Here is a 20,623-nt window from a genome sequence, read left to right as displayed (position 1 = left end):
GGTTGTCATTTCCTTCTTTAGGGATCTTCCTGACCCAGGGATTGAACCCACATCTCCTGCAGTGGCAGGCAGATTCTTTACAGCTACACCACTGGGGAGGCCCAGTCTCAACTCTTACTTATTACTAACTCATTATGTTTGTTTGAATCTGTGTTTTAATAAGCGCTCTAGCTGATTTTGAGGCAGGGGAAGTTTGAGAACCACTGAAGCTTGCCACAAAAAGATGCAAATTCGGTTTGTCAGCTCACTAGACTGGATAACCATTCTTGTAGCAATGGAGATGGAAGAGTTGAGTATGACTTTAAATTCAGGAAAGAAATGTTTGAGCATCTACAAATCCTAGGTGCTATTCTAGCAAAACAGATGATGTCTCAACCTCATGGAGCTTACCTTCTAGCTGCTGGTAATTAGTGCTCTAATGGAAAAAAAGCATCAGATTTGGAGTGCTGTTTTTAGCAGGGTGGTGAAGAAAGGCCTCTTAAGGACGTGAAATTTGAGCAGATGCCCAAGTGACGTGCAAGAGGGCACTCTGGCGGAAGGGAGGAGACAGCCTGACGTGAACCTGAATCAAGAGCCGGTCTGATCAAGAAAGACTGAGAAGGCAGGGTGGACAGTGGACAAGGAGAGGAGACCAGGTGATTGAGAGGTGGGATAGTACAGGGTCTTCTAAGCCTCTCAAGGATGTTTCGATTCCTTCTGCATGTGCTGGGAAATTATTGGAGGCTCTTGGACAGGAGAGGGCTGTACTTTGCTCTCTGTACTTAAGGCCATTTGGCTGCTATGTGAAGGTTTGCCTGTAGAAAGATAAAAGTGAAAGCAATAAGTCTAGCTTGGAGTTCTAGCACAGTAGTCCACCCTAGGGATGATGAGAGCTAGATCAGTATGATAACTGTGGAGGTGGTGGGATCGGTTAAATGTAAGATGTATTTTAAAGCTAAAGCTGGGATGGAGGAGAAAAAGGTCTACAGAGGAACCCATTCCCTGTCCTGGGTAAAAATTGGGGTGTTGTTAGTCACACTGAGTGAAGAAAGTGTGTGACTCATTTAGTTGTGTCCGACTCTTTGCAACCCCATTGACTGTAGCTCACTGGGCTCCTCTGTTCAAGGAATTCTCCAGACAAGAATACTGGAGTGGGTTGCCACTCTCTTCTCCAGAAGTTCTTCCCAACTCAGGGATCGAACGCAGGTCTCCTGTATTGCACATATTCTTTACCATCTGAGCCACCAGGGAAGCCCCTGGTGGAGAAAAGAGATTGTCAAATGTTTCCAACAAGTGTATTCACATTTCTCTATGGTGCTGAAGTCAGGTTACTGGACTGAGAAGAGGAGAGGCTGTGATGATGGAGGGGTTCCTCCGCGGACCACCTGACGCTTCTGGATTTCCTGCTCTCTGGACGGCTGGCTCCTGTTTGAAGTGAGTGATGGCGGTGCTGCTGCCACTGTTGAATCCTTCCATCAGGCAGCTGAGCCACATGCCTGCACAAGATGAGCTGTGCTCAGAAGGAAGACGGTATAGACGTTGGAGCGGAAACATTAAAAAGGACCGTTATTTCAATGAGATGTGTCCTGGCATTGCCACAAATGTATTCCCATCCCCAGGGCAGAATTCCTGAATTTTTGGTGCTGTCCCTGCATCTCTGCTCTCCTTCTCCTCTCCTGCCACTTCATCATCTGGTGGATCCCCACTCACCCTGTAACACTCAACTCCAGCAAGACCTCACTCCATAAACCATCTCTGGCCCACTCTGGCCAGCCAGGCTTCACTGTTCTCCGAGATTGCCAAATTCTCTTGAAGACCATGCTTATGTGTTTGCCAGGCTTCCCTGGTGGCTCAGACAGTAAAGAATCTGCCTGATGTGCAGGAGACCTGGATTTGATCCTTAAATCAGGAAGACCCCCTGGAGAAGAAAATGGCAACCCACCCCAGTATTCTTGCCTGGAGAATTCCATGAACAGAGGAGCCTGGTGAGCTCCAGTCCATGGGGTCACAAAGAGTCAGACATGACTGGGTGACTAACACTATCACTATGCGTTTGTCAGAGGCACTGTGATAATGTCAGCCCATGACTATGTCCTCTGTTAGACTGGGAGTTCCTGAGTGCAGAAACTGGGCATCTCAGAGTCTAGCAAAGACCTTGGCATACACAGGAAACACTCAACCATCTCTGTGAAAAGATTGGCCTTCATAGTTGCAATTGTTTGGTTTGGTTTCATATTTTCAAATCTTGCTCTCATATATAAGGCATGGAAGAAGACAGAATGTGTGCTGTGTGGTGTCATTTGAAATGTGCAAGTAAATGGTGTCAGGCAGGGTACTTAGCCTCTAAATGTGACATATCCCCTCCCATCTAAATTGAACCTGAAATTACTCCATTAAAAGTCATCCCCCAATTTAGACTCCACTGGCTAATCTATAAATACCCCTTGAGAGCATAAACTACTAAGTTCAGTGCTTCTTAGCTGAATGTGCTTATGAACCACTTGGGGATCTTGTTAAAACCCAGACTCTGATTCTGGGGGAGGGAAGGCTGAAATTCTGCATTTCAAATTAGCTGCTTGTCTGCAGATCTCACTTTGATGGCCATGATCTAGGCAGTGCCCTTCAAACCTTAAAGTGTATCAGAGTCACTTGGAGGGCCTCTTAAAGCCCACCCCCAGATTTTCTGATTCAGTAAGTATAGATTAAGACTTTGCATTTCTGCTTCTTTTTAAATTAATTTATTTTAGTTGAAGAATAAATACTTTACAATATTGTGATGGTTTTTGCCATACATCAACGTGAATTGGCCACAGGTACACTTGTGTCCCCGCATCCTGAACCCCCCTACCCACTCTATCCCCACCCTATCCCACAAAATAACTCTCAGTTCCTAATGTGGAATTCTTCTCCAAGGAAAGAGAAGAATCTGGAGAACAGGAAGTGGAAGAAACCATAAGGGTATTGTAACCACCCTTCTGAGAGTCATGGATAAACCTAGAAATGGGGCTTGCTTCATAGGCTGATTGTCACCTGGGGCCTCACACTTAGAAGACCCCACATTTGGTTTAGTGCTCTGCCATCTTGAAATGTGCAATTATCTGGAGCAAGAAGCCCAAGATAGGCTCTGCAAATTATGCAGCCAGTACCGGCTGGTAATATCTTAAAGTCCTGAGTAACACAAGCTGAATGCTCTTCTAAAAGATGGCAGTTTACATACTTAGGGTGACCTCTGATTTTAGATTCTGAAAGATAGGGAATGAGTGATGAGTTGGAAGATATTAAAAGGAATACAGAGGTCACTGAGAACAGGAAATTGAACAAGAAGTGAGAATGAGAGAGAGGTCTAAAGCTAACAAGAAAATGATATCACTAACAGTAGAATAATATAGAAGCAGTAAAAAACAAAAAACAAAAACTTCATCTGACAGCATGGGGGAAATGACTGGCATTGTGGCTGAAATGCCATATTGAAAATTGGGAAAGATTTTTTAAAAATATATATATCCAAGATCATAACTAGTAATTTTTTCTTTTTACTGAGAATTGAATAAGGGGAAATTAGCCCTAGTTTTCTGAAGGACACACTTAGGATAAATAGAAGAAAATCTTTTATGTGTATATATAGCATAGTAAATTATCAAAGATCCAAGACAGTCATATTTTTTGCTGTTCACCCTTCATGTCCCTGCCTTTTTTTTTTCCTCCTTCCTTTTCTGTTTTTCTTTCTTCTCTTCCCTTCCCTTAACTTCTGGAAAGGAGCAAGAAACAATAGTATTTGTACCAGGTTGTATTTGAAATTTCAGTCTAGGCCAAAGGTCCTGGAAATCCGCCTTGTCTGCCATGTGGAAGTAGATCATTCAGTGGCAGTGGTGGCTGTGACTAGGTAAACAGATGGATTTAGTTGGGCTGTGTGGTTAGTAGGACAACCCACTCCAGTGTTCCTGCCTGGAGAATCCCAGGGACGGGAGCCTGGCGGGTTGCCATCTACGGGGTCACACAGAGTCGGACATGACTGACGCAGTAGCTCTGTGGTTAGTGGGGTTTACATACGGGAAGTGGTTTATACATTGGAGGCCATGCAGCACCACCATCGCTTTTAAAGAAATGATAGAAAAAACTTGCAGATAGTCTTTGCATCCCTAATGAAAGAAACTGAAGATGACCAAGGCCGCTGCTCCTTACCCCCTGCCCTCCTTCACTCCAGGCATGTGACCAGATGGACAGTCTTTATAGCTATGCTGGTTCAGGGGAAATTCTAGATCTTAGTATTGAGGGTATAGAGCTCCAAGGAATTTTCAGACAGTTTGTAAAATTCTGTCTGTCTCTCTTTCTTTCAGGCTTAATAATGTCAACAAAAAGAAATTTACAACTAGCTTTTAAGAAATCCCAGGGGCATTTATATCAGCATGCGTTAATGTCTCATTATATTTTATGACTTTCAAGACTCTTATAATAGGTTACTGGGGTTAACTCAGGTACTTCTTCCTTTAGAATAGCTTCAGAATAAAATAACAAACATAGGAACTAAAATGGGGTAGGTAAAAATAGTTCTGGAGGCAGAGGGGAGACATTGGGTGCTTCTGACATCTCATCAACCTCAAACCTGAAAAATAGCCCAATTGGAAGCCTGATGAAGGTAATAAATGAGAATTGTGAAATATAAGCTAATAATCAAAAAACATTAGGTTTCAAAAATTGGGCAGGTAGATAAGAAAACATAGTTCCGGTAGCTTTGATTTTGGATTTGCAGCAAAGTATCAGGAGTATAGTTTCTGTTTCTTTAATTAGCTCAGTCAGGTGCACCTAAAAATGGATCTGGGAAGTCAGAGATGATCCTTGGAAGGTCTGAGCCTGCACTGTCCAGTCCTACAGCCACTAGCTACCTGTGACTATTTAACTTCATGAAAGTTAAATGCTATTAAAAATTTAGTTCTTCATTTGTTCAGTTCAGTTCAGTTGCTCAGTCGTGTCTGACTCTTTGCAACCCCATGGACTGCAGCACTCCAGGCTTCCCTGTCCATCACCAACTCCTGGAGCTTGCTCAAATGCATGTCCATTGAGTCGGTGATGCCATCTAACCATCTCATCCTCTGTTGTCCCCTTCTCCCGCCTTCAGTCTTTCCCAGCCTCAGGGTCTTCATTTGTACTAGCCACATTTCAAGTGCTCCAGAGCTACCTGTGGCAAGTGGCTACCATATTGGACAGTACAGTTATAGACCAATTCCTTTTTTACAGGATGTGCTGGCAGATGAACTATCTGCATGTTCATATTTGTATTAATATTAAATACTTTAAAAGGGTTAACTTTGGTATTTTTGAAAACATTATTTATTACAGATATCATTGTTTGGATGAGAATTATTTAAACTTAAAAATATATTTATTTGAATGAACTATTAATCGAGAGTTATTTAGTAAACTACAGACAAGAAGGCACGTGATCAATACTAAGTAAATGAGAATCAAGTCTGAAAACTTAATTTTAAGAATAAATAATAGCATATTCTGCAGTATAAGGAAATTATGTTGGGTAACATATAAATAAAATTGAAATGAAGCCTTGCAGGAAAAATAGGTAAATAAATAAGTAAAAAGCATTGCAGGAAAATGATAAGGGATGAAGTCTAGCAGATGTTATTAGTGCAAATCTCAGGGAAAAACAGAGATAGGAATTTGTAAATAAAATCAGCAAAGGAAGGAAAAGAAAGGCTCATAGGTAAGTCTAAAGCTTTGGGAAAGAAAATGTGAAGAAATTTAAAAAGAAATAGCAAAGTTAGAAAAGTATCTGCAAAAGCTATGACAAGAGGACTTTTAATGTGGAGAGCTCATACCAGTGGAGAGGAAAACCCAGACTCTTGTAGGCATATGGGCAAAGGATAAGAAAAGAATTTGCAGAAGGGGAAATAAAACTTGAACACATGGGGAAATACTTTTCTTCATTAATGATCAAAGAAAGAAATTAAAACAAAATGAGATTTGATGGAACATTTATCAAAGCAGCAAAGAGCGGGAAAATGATGGAAAGAATGAGATATGATATGATCAAAGCATGGGAGAGTGCAGGAAATGGGCCACTTTCTCATGGTTGTCAGAACGTCCATTGCGGTAACTCCTCCAGAAAGCCGTCTAGTAAAATGTTATCAGGAAAATGTGCACAGCCTGGGACCACTGATTCCACTTCTGGCTCTGGTCCCAAGGAAGGAATCCAGAAGATGTCCAGCACTTTCTGTACAGAAGTGGCCTTGAAAATAGCAAGATATGGTGAAATCATGGCACAATGGCAGGACAGAATATTCTACAAAAAATAATGCTGTGAAGAGTTTTGACTTTATTTTAAAGTGATTAATATAATGGTGGTGATTTAGTCACTAAATCATGTCTCACTCTTTTGCAACCCCATGGACTGTAGCCTGCCAGGCTCCTCTGTCCTTGGGATTTCCCAGGCAAGAATACTGGAGTGGGTTGTCACTTCCTTCTCCAGTGGATCTTCTTGGCCCAGGGATCAAACCCACGTCTCCTGCTTGGCAGGGAGTTTCTTTACCACTGAGCCACTTGGGAAGCCTGATCCATGCAATATCTGAATACAAACTCAAGTTTTTTAAAAACCCAAAATATAGAAAGTAAGAGACCTCCTTTGTCTTTTCCTTCAATCCCATTAGCCTCTCCCAAGTTTGCGCAGTACCTTTAGTCAGTTTCCCATTGATCTGTCCACCTTCCCATCTGAAATCACACTATGTAGCGTGAACATTATACTCTGTGGGGTTTTGCTTTAAATGCAAATGAGAGCATGCATCAACAAAATTTTATAACTTGCGTTTTCCTTTAAAAACTTTGAGTCTTTTCCCTTTTGGTATACAGTGATCTCCCTAACTCTTTTTAGCTGCTTCATGGTGGTTCCTATGTTGTCAAAGGCTTCTTTTTAAACCATTCTCTTTCTGATGAGTATTTATGCTGCTTTCAATATTCTGCTATGAAAACCAGTACTGCAACAAGGACTGTCTCTGTGCTCCTTTGTGCTCATGTATCAGTGTTTCTCTAGGATCCACAGCCAGAAGTGAAATCACTGGTTTCCAATGGCAAGTGCATTTTAGAATTATGATATATATTGTATATGAGGACCTGTTTATCCATACTGTATGTCACACTGAATATTTTCAAAGCTTTAACATTTCTACCAGTCTGGTAGGTGAGCATTGTATATAACTGCTTTAATAATGTTGAATTATTTGTATTTGGCTACATATTAATCAATGATTTTAAGTTGAAAGTCAACCATCTTTTGCCTTTTAAAACTCTTTAATGGTACCTTTACCATAAAGTTTAAAGGGGCTTTTTTTGTGGTCAAATTTATCAGCCTTTTGCTATGGCTCTGACCTGATATCCTGTTTATAATGGCTGTCATTCCCCAGGGTTTATAAAAAATATTCATGCACATTTTCTTGTAATATTTTCCTGACTTATTTCTTTCCTTCTAGCTCATAATCCATCTACAAGTTATATTGCTACCTGTGAGTGAAAGCTTAAATTGTAAAAACAGGTGCAAAAGCAATATGAAACAAAAAAAAGCATGCACAGAAAACAAATTAAAATAAACACACCAAAACAATATCAGTGGTTGTCTTCAGGTAGGGAGATTAGATTAGATGTGTTTTTTTTCCTTTGACCTATTTTCATGTTTCAGATTTTAAATAGTATTGGTTATATTTATAAGATATAGTGGTCTCTTATGTTCTTTTTCTGCTCAGGACAGTAATCACCCTTTTCCCCTTTAACCATGTTGTAGAGTGAAGGCCGCCAATCACAGCATTCCACCCTTGGCCACAGACACAGACTCACAACTCAGAGGGCCTTCCAGGGTCTTTTGCTAGGATTTCTTTAACAGTTGCAGATGCAGAGAGTGCCTTTGCTTCTGGTTATAAGACTGACAGATGCATGGTCAGAGCTGCCTATGAGCTGGTTCTAGCTGGCCAGATAATGAAACAAGTCACACAAACACATAGAGAGAAAGACAGACAACCAAATACCACGTAAGCCCTGAATCTAATTTTCCCCAAACCCAGGCTCATCTGTGGTTGAGTTGTTGTTGTCCAGTCACTCAGTCATGTCTGACTCTGAGACCCCATGAACTGCAGCACACCAGGCTTCGCTGTCCTTCACTATCTCCCTGAGTTTGCTCAATCTCCTGTCCATTGAGTCAGTGATGCTATCTAACAATCTCTTCCTCTGTCACCCTCTTTTCCTTTTGCCTTCAATCTTTCCCAGCATCAGGGTCTTTTCCAATGAGTCGGCTCTTTGCATCAGGTGGCCAAAGTACTGGAACTTCATCAGTCCTTCCAACAAATGTTCAGGATTGATTTCTTTTAGGATTGACTGGTTTGATCTCCTTGCTGTCCAAGGGACTCTCCAGAGTCTTCTCCAGTATCACAGTTCAAAAGCATCAATTCTTCAGCTCTCAGCCTTCTCTGTGGTCCAACTCACATATCCATTCGTGACTACTGGGAAAACCATAACTTTGATTAAATGGATCTTTGTCAGCAAAGTGATGCCTCTGCTTTTTAATGTCTTAAAATTTTAATTTTTAAAATGTGGTTGAGTTACCCAAATGAATAAATCCCTTCCCTTCTTTTTCATTTTGGGTAAATGGGGATTTCAGTTACTTGTACCAGAAGTATCTTGGACTTTTTTAAAAAAGCGAAAGGAAAAGAAAGATGAGAGCAAAACTTCAGAGATATGAGAATATCATTAATAGGAAGTAAATATACATCTTGGGTGGAGGCAATCTTCATTTTGTGGGAAAAGATGTTAATACAAATAATGTAAAGGAGTAACTACTTGGTTTGTAGTCATTAGGGCATCTTACCACCAAAGATATAACTAGTAAAATAAGATGGCAGCAAGTGTTTGCACACTTTCATGATTTTGGGTTCCCAGCAAAGCAGGGAGGGGCTATGGAATTAAGGGTGAGAGTGATCAGAACTGAGATGGCAGTCCTAAGATACAGCACAACACATTGGCTTAGAGGAGTTGTCTATAAAAAAATCCTACATACATTTGTAGGTTTACACACTAGATGCCACTTGTGGATTTGAATAATGGGCATTTGGCTTAATCTTAAACTTAAAACATACTTCAGGTCCGTATCTTCCATTATAGTACTCAAAAGTTGAAAGACCTTAAAGACTACAACTCATTAATCCTACTTTGTGAAGTCTGCCAAAATCAAGGGACTTAACCAGTTGGTGGCTCAGATGGTAAAGAATCTGCCTGCAATGCAGGAAACCTGGATTCAATACCTGGGTCAGGAAGATCCCCTGGAGGAGGGCATGGCTACCCACTCCAGTATTCTTGCCTGGAGAATCCCCATGGACAAAGGAGCCTGGGAGACTACAGTCCATGGGGTTGCAAAGAGTTGGATACGACTGAGTGACTAAGCATATTACATAACTAGTCATACAGTGAATAATCCTCAGATCAGGATTCAAACCCATGTCTCTGGGATCCCAGTCCAGTGTTCTTTCTATTGCCTTTCAAGTGCAAATGTAAGATGACTAACATGATCAGGAAACAAACAAAACCCCTCTCTCTCCCCCCCCCCCCCACACACACCCCCTACACACCACCCCACCCCACCCCAAAACAGCAAATGTGTGTCTCATAAAAAAAGTAATTCTATCAGTTTTATGCTCACTAAAAATAATAATATTGAAAAATTGAAAAAAGATCCAAGTCTCTGGGAGATATTTTAAAGAACTGTGTAGAAAGTACATTGTGTTGTTGAGAGCTGAGTTAATCGCTCATGGAAGAAACATTTATCTGGGTGGAGGTTTATGCTTGATTTATACAGGCTTTTAGCCTGAAGGGTGTAATAGATGAGTGATTCTCTTAACCTTAATCTATTTTTCATACGGTGGGATGACAGTCATCATCTGAAACCATTTTTAAGTTTCCCAGAAGTGTGGAAAAACTAACTTAATCATACTGTTATAACTTGTTTAAAGGGCAAATTTTTACTTTTAGTTTTAAAGTAATTTTTAAAAGGAGCTGCCATGCTCAAGGAATCCATCTATTTAAGGTTCTCAAGGACGGAAACGAGTTCTCGTGTGAGGGTAAGCATTTGTTACATGTCTGTCCTGGTTATGGTTATACTTTGTGATCTCAGTTCAGTTCAGTTCAGTTGCTCAGTTATGTCCGACTCTTTGCTGTCCCATGGACCACAGCACGCCAGGCTTCCCTGTCCATCACCAACTCCTGGAGCTTGCTCAAACTCACATTCATCGAGTTGGTGATGCCATTCAACCATCTCATCCTCTGTCATCCCCTTCTCCTCTTGCCTTTAATCTTTCCCAGCATCGGGGTCTTTTCCAATGAGTCAGTTCTTTGTGATCTGGGGAGTGTGATTATTCTTTCTCTGAATCTTAGATTTAAAAAAACTGAACAAAATGTTAAATTGAGCCTGATTTTCTTTGTACAATTTCTTAGTACATGTTTTTAAAAAATGCTTTGAGTATCTTTGGGACTCAGAATTCAATGGTTTAAGGATCATTTAGGATCAGAAGAAACCAGGCACGAGGTAGCCAGTTGCTCCTTGGTTGTGGGGTAGCACTTCCTCCAAAGTCCATCATCTGTCTTCCTCATCAGCCCTTCTCCAGTTGTTCAGACAAAGCCTACAGGATGCATAAGAGAACTGATCCTGTTCCACGGAAAAAGACAGAGTTCACTATAATGCTTGAAATCACTCGCTGCATTCGACTTTTACATTACGACCGTACTGTTTCTCAGTTTGTTTTAATATTTTTATTTATATTAAATATAATATGAAATATATACTTACCTGAGAAATATATAATAAATTTTAATGAATATAATTATAGATCATTACAATAAATAGAGAAAAACAAGTGTCACATATATGTAGAATTTAGAAAAATGGTCTTATTTAGAAAGATGGTGTTATTCGCAAAGCAGAAATAGAAATACAGACACAGAGAACAAACATATGGATATCAAGGGGGAAAGGAGGTGGGGGTGGGATGAACTCGGAGATTGGGATTGACAGATACACACTACTATGTGTAAGATAGGTAATTAATGAGAACTTACTGTATAGCTCAGGGAACTTGACTTAATGCACTGTGGTAACTTGAATGGGAAGGAAGTCCGAAAGGGAGGGGATATATGTATGAGCATGGCTGATTCATTTTACTGTACATGTTTTGTTACTGTACAGTAGAAGCCAACACAACACTGTAAAGCAACTACATGCAAATAAAAATTACTTTAAAAATAACTACAAATAATAAGAAGAAATTAAGTACATTAAATAAATATTAAGTATAAATATTTACTTCTTTTTTTAAACTTCCAGCACTCTTTACCTCCGGGCTTTATTTTCCTCTGTAGCACTTAGGGCATCTATGAAATCATAGAGTTCACTTATTTTCCTTGATGGTTATCTATTTTCCCTCTCCAGTGAGGGTTATTTTGTTTGCTATTGCACACCGGTGCCAAGAAGAAGGCATGGCATTTAGCAGAGCTCAATAAATATATATTGAATGAATGGTGGCATGAATGATGACATGTTAAACCGGACTCTCTGGAGACATGCCTTCTGCATCCCATGACTTAAGAGGCACACCTCATGCTCAATGGCACGTGTTCCCAGTATTACAAGTAAAAATGTGTTATGTTTAAGGAATAGAGGAGAGGGGAGCAGTTGTCAGGCACCCATGTCTGGCATCATGAGATATTAATAGTTCTTGACTTCTGAGCCCATGAGTGCCATGAGCAGTGCGCCATGAGCCCATGTTATGACATAATTCTTGGTTCCTGATGAATTAGGTAATTTGATTTTACTTCTTGCTGCATATGCTCTGATTTCATGAGCTTAGTCTGCGGTAGCCTGCAGTTACCTGGATAATACTGCTCTCCCTGCCCATCTAGATCCTTCTCTTCCCTCAAAGCCCAGCTGAGAACAAACCTCTTCTGTAACATTAACCTCAACTTAGTAGTCCCAGTACACGAAAGTCAGTCTTTTTCTCCCACTCCGAGGGGAGCATCTCGGGCCTAGTGGGACCAGGGAACACGTATATGTGGACTCCATTAAGGTGGTCTGAGCGAAAGAACAGTTGATTTCAAAACACATGTAGCAATTTTGAAAGAAGGTACAATGGTGTAAATTAGTACCTCTTCCACTAAACCACGAACACCAATCACAAACTCACTTTACTCTGTCTTTCCTCTCAGTTGTCAGGAAAATACTCTCCATTATCTATGACAGTTTCAGACATAAAAAGCTTATCTTTGGCCTGCCCACAGCCCCTTGATAAGATCTAGCTGGACTTTAAAGGCAGGTTATTATAGTTACTGACAGTTCTGAACTTGCTAAAGGAAAGTTACCTTGTTATTCTTTGACAGTACCCCCAAAACACCTTGTTTATCCACCACCATGAATACATTTACTATAAGAAGCCCTTATATAGATGTTCTTATATATGTTATACATATTAGTATATGTTATACTAATATATTAGATATATTAGTATATATATCTAATATATATATATTAGTATATATATCTAATATATAACATATTAGATGTTATACATATTAGTTCATTATCCCACAAAACAACTTAACTATTAGGGGTGTATGTGTTTGTGTGTGTGCTCTTGTGTCCTATTCTTTGTGACCCCATGGACTATAGCCCCCCAGGTTCTTCTGTCCGTAGGATTTCCTAGGCAAGAGTACTGGAGTGGGTTGCCATTTCCTCCTCCAGGGGATCTTCCTGGCCCAGGGATTGAATCCGCAGCTCCTGCCTTGCAGGTAGTCTCCAGAATTGCAGGTGGATTCCTTACCGCAGTGCCACCTGGGAAGCCATATTGGGTAGGCACTACTATTATCCCTGTTTTAAAGATAAGGAAACTGAGGCACAGAGGTAGGGTGAGTAGAGGCATATAGCTGTTAAGCTCAGAGCTGGGATTCAGACCCAGATATTCTAGCTCCTGAGACCACGTGGTTACCCACTAGCCCACTTGTCTCACCTTTGTTTCCCTCCACCACCCTCCTTGTATCTGTCAGCCAGCCCCTTGCCTCTGATCTTTATTCTTCCTGGTCAGAGAAAGACTCTGCTGTCTTTCTCTAAAATCATTCTCCAAATCAACCAAGGGAAATTTCTTGCAGTTGGGATGAAATCACTTCTGTGACCCTTCATTCTTCACACTCACTAATACTGATTAGTTTACTTCTTAGCTGACGCCTCTGCTGTTTGATGCTTTGATCAAGCACACCCATCTCTTAAAATGCTCAGACCATTTCCTTCTCTCTCTCTCTGAATTCTCCAGTGGAATATTGACATGAGAAGTTCCACCGGAAAATGCCTTGATCTGAATGAAGTTTGGGGAAGATGAATCTGGTGCTTATATTTGGAGAGGGTCAGGGGAAGGTGTGTTATTGAGAAACTAGGTATAGGAAGCTTGCTAGAAATGCTAACTTTTATGGTCATGAAATTCTGTAGGAGCTTGGGAATGAGTGGATTCCAGAGACATTTCAGAAAGACCAGTGGAGTTGTGGGCAACTGCCTCTAGGAATAAAGTAGAGAAGGGAATGAATAAAATAACCGCTATTTTGGGCCTGAGTGATTCTAATGAGAATGTCATTACTGAAATAGGTCTATCAGGAAGCTAATATGATTCAGGGAGAACAAAAAGTTCATTTTAGAATCTTCATCATCATCCCAGTGGAAATGTTCAACAGTTGGAAGACACCATAAGTGAGCGTTTAATGAGCAGCCTTCGAGAGTCTAACAGGGCATGTGATGTTAAATCTACAGTCATTACCGTGAAACGGAGCTGGGCGAAGGCATCGTTTTACACTGGTCTTCTGAAGGCACCGGCATAGTGTTTGGAGATCCTCCAGAGCCCTCAGCAACAAAGGTGGAGCTGGCTTATAATTTGAATGTAAACAACGCGGCTTACCATACAACCTTAACCCCAAACACTAGCAAATGACTTTTCTTTGTCACACCTAAGAATCCTTAGAAAGTGACAATGTCATGTGGCAAACTGGTTCTGTGCTTGGTTTCCACACTTGATCTCACTTCATATTAATTTTTACAACAACAAACTCAAGTAATCTTGAACCCTTGCCCCAGTTTGCTTCTCTCAAGGTCCGGACAGCGCCAGCAGTCTGCATATTGAATGGTGAGAGCCAAAAGCTTCTTGCAATTTAGCTGTTAAAATCAGGCACTCAAGGTAAAAAACGCAGAAATAAAAAATGCAAAAAAAAAAAAAAAAAGCACAGCGCCAAGAGAACTCAAAAGACAGGGCCTAGAACGGTGTATTCAAGGAGCCGGAGAGATTGGCGGGCAATGTCCAGAAACAGCATCTTAAAAATCCAAATGATTCAGGTTAGCAATTAACCCCAATTCTCGGGTTGGTACACCTTCCTCGAGATTTCGTACAAGCTCAAGAGTAGTCAAGCCTTGCCCGGTAAAGATCATCAAATGACTTGTGGCAAATCTCTTCCTTCAAAAGTCTGACTTGGACCGCCAACCTTACTTGTAGAAGCCCGGTCGATCCTCCTTTCGAAGGGAATAAGCTGCCGTGGGCTAGCGCGGGCCCCCGCGGCTCGCCGGGCCGACTGGTCTGAGGGACCCGATTTTCGGAGGCTGCGGGTTGGAGAAATAAATCCAGTCCGGGTTTTGTCTGCACGGGGGAGGGGGACCGGAGGGCTGCGAGGAACGGCTCGCGAAGAGGGGGGCGGTGGTGGAAAACACACAACACAAACAGCTCGCGCCGGGGAACGGCAGCTGTAGGCCCGGAGCGCGCGGGCCCGGCCGCCGGCCGCATGGAGCGCAGCGCGGCCCGCGGCTCCCGGGCGGCGGCGGCGGCGGAGGCGGCAGCGCGCCGCTCGCTCACACCCACCCCCGCCCGCGGCCGCCGCGCCGCCCCGCCGTAGCCGCCGGCGTCCCCGCGGGCCGGTCCAGCGAAGGCGGCGCCCGCGCCTCTGCAGCCAGTGGCAGCCGGCGGCCCCGGGGAGGCGGCTCCCGCAGCCCCCCGGCAGCTCCGCGCGCCCGGGCGCCTCGCGACCACAGCGGCCGCCCGGGGAGGAAGAGGGAGGAGGACGAGGAGGGGGAGGTGACCAACTCTCCGGCTCGGCGCGGCGGCCGGCAGCCCGCGGGCAGGCATGCAGGCGCGGCGTCTAGCCAAGCGCTCCAGCCTGGGCAGCCGCCGGGGCAGCGCCGCGCTGCAGCCGCCCGGCACCGCGCCCGCGCCCGCCCGGGAAGGCGCGCTGCCTGGGCTCCCGCCGCCCGCCCCGGCCCCGGCCCCGGCCCCGGAGAGCTGGAGGCCGCCGCTGCCGCCGCCGCGCAACGCCGGGACCGACCCCCCTCGCGCCGGGGCCGCCGCCGCCGCCTCGTCTCCGGTGCTGCTGCTTCTGGGGGAGGAAGACGAGGACGAAGAGGGCGGGAGCCGGCGGCGGAGGGGGCTCGGGCGGGCGCCGGCGAAGCCCCGAGGGGGCGCGGAGGAGGAGGATGACGACGACGAGGACGAGGACGAGGAGGTGGTCGTCGAGGTGGTGGACGGCGACGACGACGACGAGGACGGCGACGAGCGCTTCGTGGCCCTCGGCCCCGGCCGCGCGCTCCCCAAGGGCCCGGCCCGGGGCGCCTTGAAGGTGCGAGCCGGCTGCGGGGGCGCGCGGGACCCTCGGGCGCGGGGAGGGGACGGGCCCCGGGCTCCGGCGCGGCGCCGGCTGCGGCCGGCACCGGCGACCGCAGAGGCCGGCCCGGGAGGGGTGTGTCCGGCGGCCGCGCGGGCCGAGCGAGGGGACTGATGAAGCTCAACGCTCGGGCCCCACACCTTCCCCGGGCGGCCGCTCCCCCTTTCCTCCAGGGCCGGCCGGCCGGGCGTGCTCGTCCGGGGTGGGTTGCGGGCAAAGGACGCTTCTCCCGGGTGAGGGAGGGAACTTGGAGGCGGGACGAGGTAGGAGCCGGTCTGCGCCTGGTGGGGACGGGCGAGGTAGGGGGCCGTGAGGTCATATTCCTCCCCGGGAAGCACGAGGGTCCCCCTTCCCCTTATTCCGAGGACTAGTCTAGCTCGTGGAAACTAGCAAACTGCTTCTCTTGTCAATCTCTCAACCCCTTCTGCATCCAAGAACAATTGTGGGTGAGTTTCCATCACCGGCGCCTGTGAGGGAACCGGTAAGCCCAGGACAGGACACAAACCAAGCCCTGGGTTTCTACAAGCATTTTGCTGGCAGCTTTTGGCAGTGCCTGCCACCCTCCAACTCCCCACCCCCGTTTAAACTCGACATTGTTTAGCGTTTGTGGTATTTCCGCCCCCTCCTCAAAATTGCAAATGAGAAAAAAAAAAAAAAAGGAAACCGGAGGAAGTGGGGGTCATTTGGCATTTAACATGGACGTGAGTTTCAGCTGAGAATTCAAGCAAAGTCCCTTGTGTCCTGAAGCACTGAGAGATCTTTCCGTTTGTGTATCTTCAGGAGATAAGGGGTTTATTATTACACAACTGACTGGCTGGGCTTTCAGGCGTGTGATTGGATAAAGCAAACCACGTTGAGGTTCATACACAGTGTATGTTGCTAAGAAGTTTTGAGGGCAGCAAGTGGTAAGCAATGGAGTGAGTGATTTTTCTGAAGAGTGGTGCTTAAAATCCACTGAATAACACTGTTGATGGGAGTTTTCACAAGATATTGGTATTTCAGGAAGAAAAACACATGAGCTTAATAGATAGAGACTATTAAAAAAAAAAAAAAACTTTAAAAAAAAGGAACCAGAAAAAAAAGTCTTACTCCTCAAAGCATGCGGATTGCAGTTCCAAAGAAATGTTAAATATTAGCATTTGAAGAGCCACAGAGTAGACATGGGCACAACTTTCTTTCCTAGACCACCCTGGATGTACCAGCTCTGGGGGTGAGAAATTTTCAGCAAGTGGTCATTTGGGATGATAGTTTTTGACAGTTGCTTGTTGGAATCCAGACCATGACCACCCTCATTACCATGGTCTAATAAAAAGCCTGCATTGTATGGCTACAGGATACAGCTGGGTTTGGAATTAAATCACATGGCATCAGTGACATTAAGTAACAAGAGTAGTGACTCCTTACCATTTTTGTCCAGAAATACTGAAAAGATGTCTTGTAGTTTGGACAGTTGTTGCACAAGTTATGATGGAAAAATTAATTATAATTTATGTCCTGTGATCAAAGCAAACCCAATATAGAAAAAAAAATCAAATTTATAAAAACCAAAGAACTAGAATGTGATCATTCATATTATCAGAAAAAGATTTTCACATCTCCAGGAAAATTTCTGTTAAATTCTTTCTAAATGGGCCTTATTTTATAACATTCTGGGTTGCCCATAACTTTTCAGGAATTTATATATTGAATAGTTTGAGGTATAATTTTATAATCTTTGCTGCTTAAAAGTCATCTTGACACTGCATCTAAAGAGGTTTTCTAATGAATAAAATAGGGTCATTTTATTCTAATGCATTTAAGAATGTCAATTTGTTGTTTAGTCTCTAAGTCATGTCCAACTCTTTGCCACCCCATGAACTGTAGCCTGTCAGGCTCCTCTGTCCCTGGAATTCTCCAGGCAAGAATACTCATGGGATCTTCCCGACCCAGGGATTGAACTCACCTCTCCTACTTTGCAGGCAGATTCTTTATCAGTGCAGATTCTTCCCACCTGGGAAGCCCAAGAATGTCAATATTTTATATATACTTAGGCATTCATTTATTCACATATTTATTAAGCACCTACTATGTGCCAGGTACTATTCTAGAACACAGCACCTTTCAGATGCCCACATCCTGCAAGAAAAACCAGAGCAACAACCATCCAAACAAACAAAGAAGCCTGGTGCTTGAGATTGTGATGCATCCCCTCATAAGGGAAATGATACCATCTAGGAGGAAGAGGAGAAAGCTAGTAGAGAGAAGGCCTCCCTGAGGAGGGGACATTTGATCTGAGATTTGAGACGTGTAGTTTGGGAAGATCCTTCCAGAATAACAGTTGCAAAAGTCTTGAGGTGGGAAGGAGAAAAGGCTGAGTGTGGCTGCAGCTTGGTAGGTAGGAGATATGTCAGGTAGCTAGCTTACAGGCCAGCAACATAGAGCTTGGTGGGCCTTTTTAAAGTGGAGAAAAAATATTTGCAAGGTTTTAAGCAGTAAAGGCGTACAAAGTGGTTTGTATATTTTTATTAATTTTTTAATTCAAGGATAATTGCTTTACAGAATTTTGTTGCTTTCTGTCAAACCTCAACATGAATCGTCCATAGGTATACATATGTCCTCTCCCTCCCAAACCTCCCTCCCGTCTCCCTCCCCATCCCACCCCTCTACGTTGATACATGGTTTGTATTTTTAATAGGGTCATGCTGTGTAGGGTATAGAAGGCAGCAGGGAGGGGCAGGGATCCAGTTTGAAGGTGATTGTTGAAGTGCATGTGAGAGGCCAGGCAGTTTGGACCAGAGTGGTGTTAGACACGAGGGGACAAATTCAGGATCAATTGTGAAGGTCCATTTGCGATAACTTGCTGATGGATTAGGTGGCAGGGGGCGGGGGGTTGACAGACAGAAGGGAATCGGGGATGAGACCCCAGTGTAAAGGTTGGTTAGATGTGCCATTTGCTGATATTTGGAAAACTAGAGAACAACAGGTTTTTGTGAGGGGAAGAATCAAATATTCTCTTTGGGGCATGTTAAGCCTGAGATGATGCTTAGACATAGGCATGGGAACTGCAAGTAGGCAGATGGCTGTAAGGTGTGGAGCTTAGAGGAGAGGTTGGGGTTGGGAGATGTGTTGATGTCCTGTAAAGCTGGGGACAAGAAAGGAAGCGCAGCGAGCCGGAGGACAGTCTTGTGCTAGACTCTGGGGCCAGCACTGTTTAAGTTTGGGTATGGAGGGAGAAGCCAGCAATGACAATTGAGAAGCAGCAACCAAACAAGTCAGAGGAAAACTAGAAAATAGAAAGTACAGTAAGGCAGGAGAAGATACAGTTCTAGAAGTAGGGAGTAATGAACTGTGTTGAATACCACTGGGATACTGAGTAAGACAAGGACAGAGACATGTTCATTTGGATTAGATAATGCACAATGCATTGGTATCTTTATCCAAAGCATGTAAAGTCAGCGGTGTGACCTGAGTGGCCTGAGCAGTGAGCAGAGTTGAGAACACAGTGAAAAACTCTTTCAAACTCTTTTAAAAGCCCTTTGCTAGAAAGGAAAGTAGAGAGAAGGGGGAGAATCTGGAGAACATATGGTCTAGAATTTTTTTAAGAGAGGATACAGTAGACTCTGCTGTAAGCCTGCAAGGCAGGAATCACGGAAGACATGGGCTTAATCCCTAGGTCAGGAAGATCCCCTGGAGGAGGGCATGGCAGCCCACTCCAGTATTCTTGCCTGGGGAATCCCGTGGACAGAGGAGCCTGGAGGGCTACAGTCCGAACAGTTGCGAAGAGTTGGACACAACTGAAGCGACTTAGCACGCACACATGCACAGTAGGCTCTAATGTAGAGACTGTAGCACAGTAGGAATTGTCTGTTACTCTATGGGAAGTATGTTTGTTTTCTGTTGCTGTGTAACAAACTACAATAAGCCCCCTACATACTAACCTTCAGGTGGCAAACTTTCAAACATGCGAACGTGCATTCACATGTCCAAGCATGTAAGTTAGTTCATGTGTCTGGCGTACTTTGTCACTCGTGTGCATCCTCTGCAAGTGTTTGTGCTTCTGTATGCATTGCTATATGGTACAGTATAGAGTACAGTAGTACAGTGTCTTTGTTTCAAGCCCAGGATGTCCAGAAGCAAGTGTAAAAGCAGCAGTGATGTAGCTGGTACTGCTAAGAAGGGCCAAGCAATAACAATGGAAACAAAAGTGAAAATAATTGAGGGTGGAGCGAGGCAAAAAGATGGTAGATATCAATTATTCTATAACATGAATCACTCAGCCATCAGCACAACTCTAAGGACAAGATCATGGAACATGTAAAGTCTGCTCTGCCAATGATGCCCACAATAATATTGAAGAAGCATAGAAAAGTGATGGAGATGGAGAAACTTCTCAGTGTTTGGATGCAGGATCAGAGTCCCACTCCGCTTACTGCTGATTTGAGAAAAAGCTAAAAGCCTTTATGAAGACTTGAAGAAACACAGTGAAGAATCAAAGGGCACATCTTTTAATGCCAGTTATGGCTGGTGTCATTGGTTGAAGGCTAGAGCCAACCTTCATGATGTAAAAGTAAGTGGTGAGGCAGCTAGTGCGAGTGCAGATATGGTAGCTGCCTGGGAAGTTCTGGAAATGCTTCCAGAAGTTACTGAAGTACCAATGAGTGTCACAGCACAGGAGATGGCAAGGAGATGTTCTTTATTTGAGGAGGGCCTGTTAGTTTTTGAGTTGCAGGACTCAAAGGTAGAGCAGGGCATGAAGGTTGCAGCAGTTGTTCAGAATGCAATCCAGTGCTGCTGTGTCATCGATGACAAAGAAAATGAGAAAAAGGAGCCACTACCCAGACATCACTGGGTAGGGAGAATGTCTACGGCAGGACTGTCCGATGGAGGGCAAGCTGCGTGTCACTCACGCTTGATGTCATCAATGTGATATTGCAGCCTGCCCTCCATC

General features: G+C 44.0%; 1 protein-coding gene across 2 annotated transcripts in view; it reads left to right on the top strand.

The window, feature by feature from the left end:
* Positions 1–15,032: 15,032 nt before the first annotated feature.
* Positions 15,033–20,623, top strand: part of ZNF704 (zinc finger protein 704) — a 250,294-nt gene continuing 244,703 nt past the window's right edge. For both annotated transcript variants that reach the window (XM_043484182.1, XM_043484184.1), the window contains exon 1: positions 15,033–15,651. In XM_043484182.1, the coding sequence (XP_043340117.1) occupies positions 15,163–15,651 (489 nt within the window). In that variant the 5' untranslated portion in view covers positions 15,033–15,162. The remainder of the gene's footprint in view (positions 15,652–20,623) is intronic.

The sequence above is a fragment of the Cervus canadensis genome, chromosome 12 (assembly GCF_019320065.1).
Source record: "Cervus canadensis isolate Bull #8, Minnesota chromosome 12, ASM1932006v1, whole genome shotgun sequence".
In the NCBI taxonomy this organism is placed as follows: domain Eukaryota; kingdom Metazoa; phylum Chordata; class Mammalia; order Artiodactyla; family Cervidae; genus Cervus; species Cervus canadensis.
This window is presented reverse-complemented; position numbering and strand designations above follow the sequence as displayed.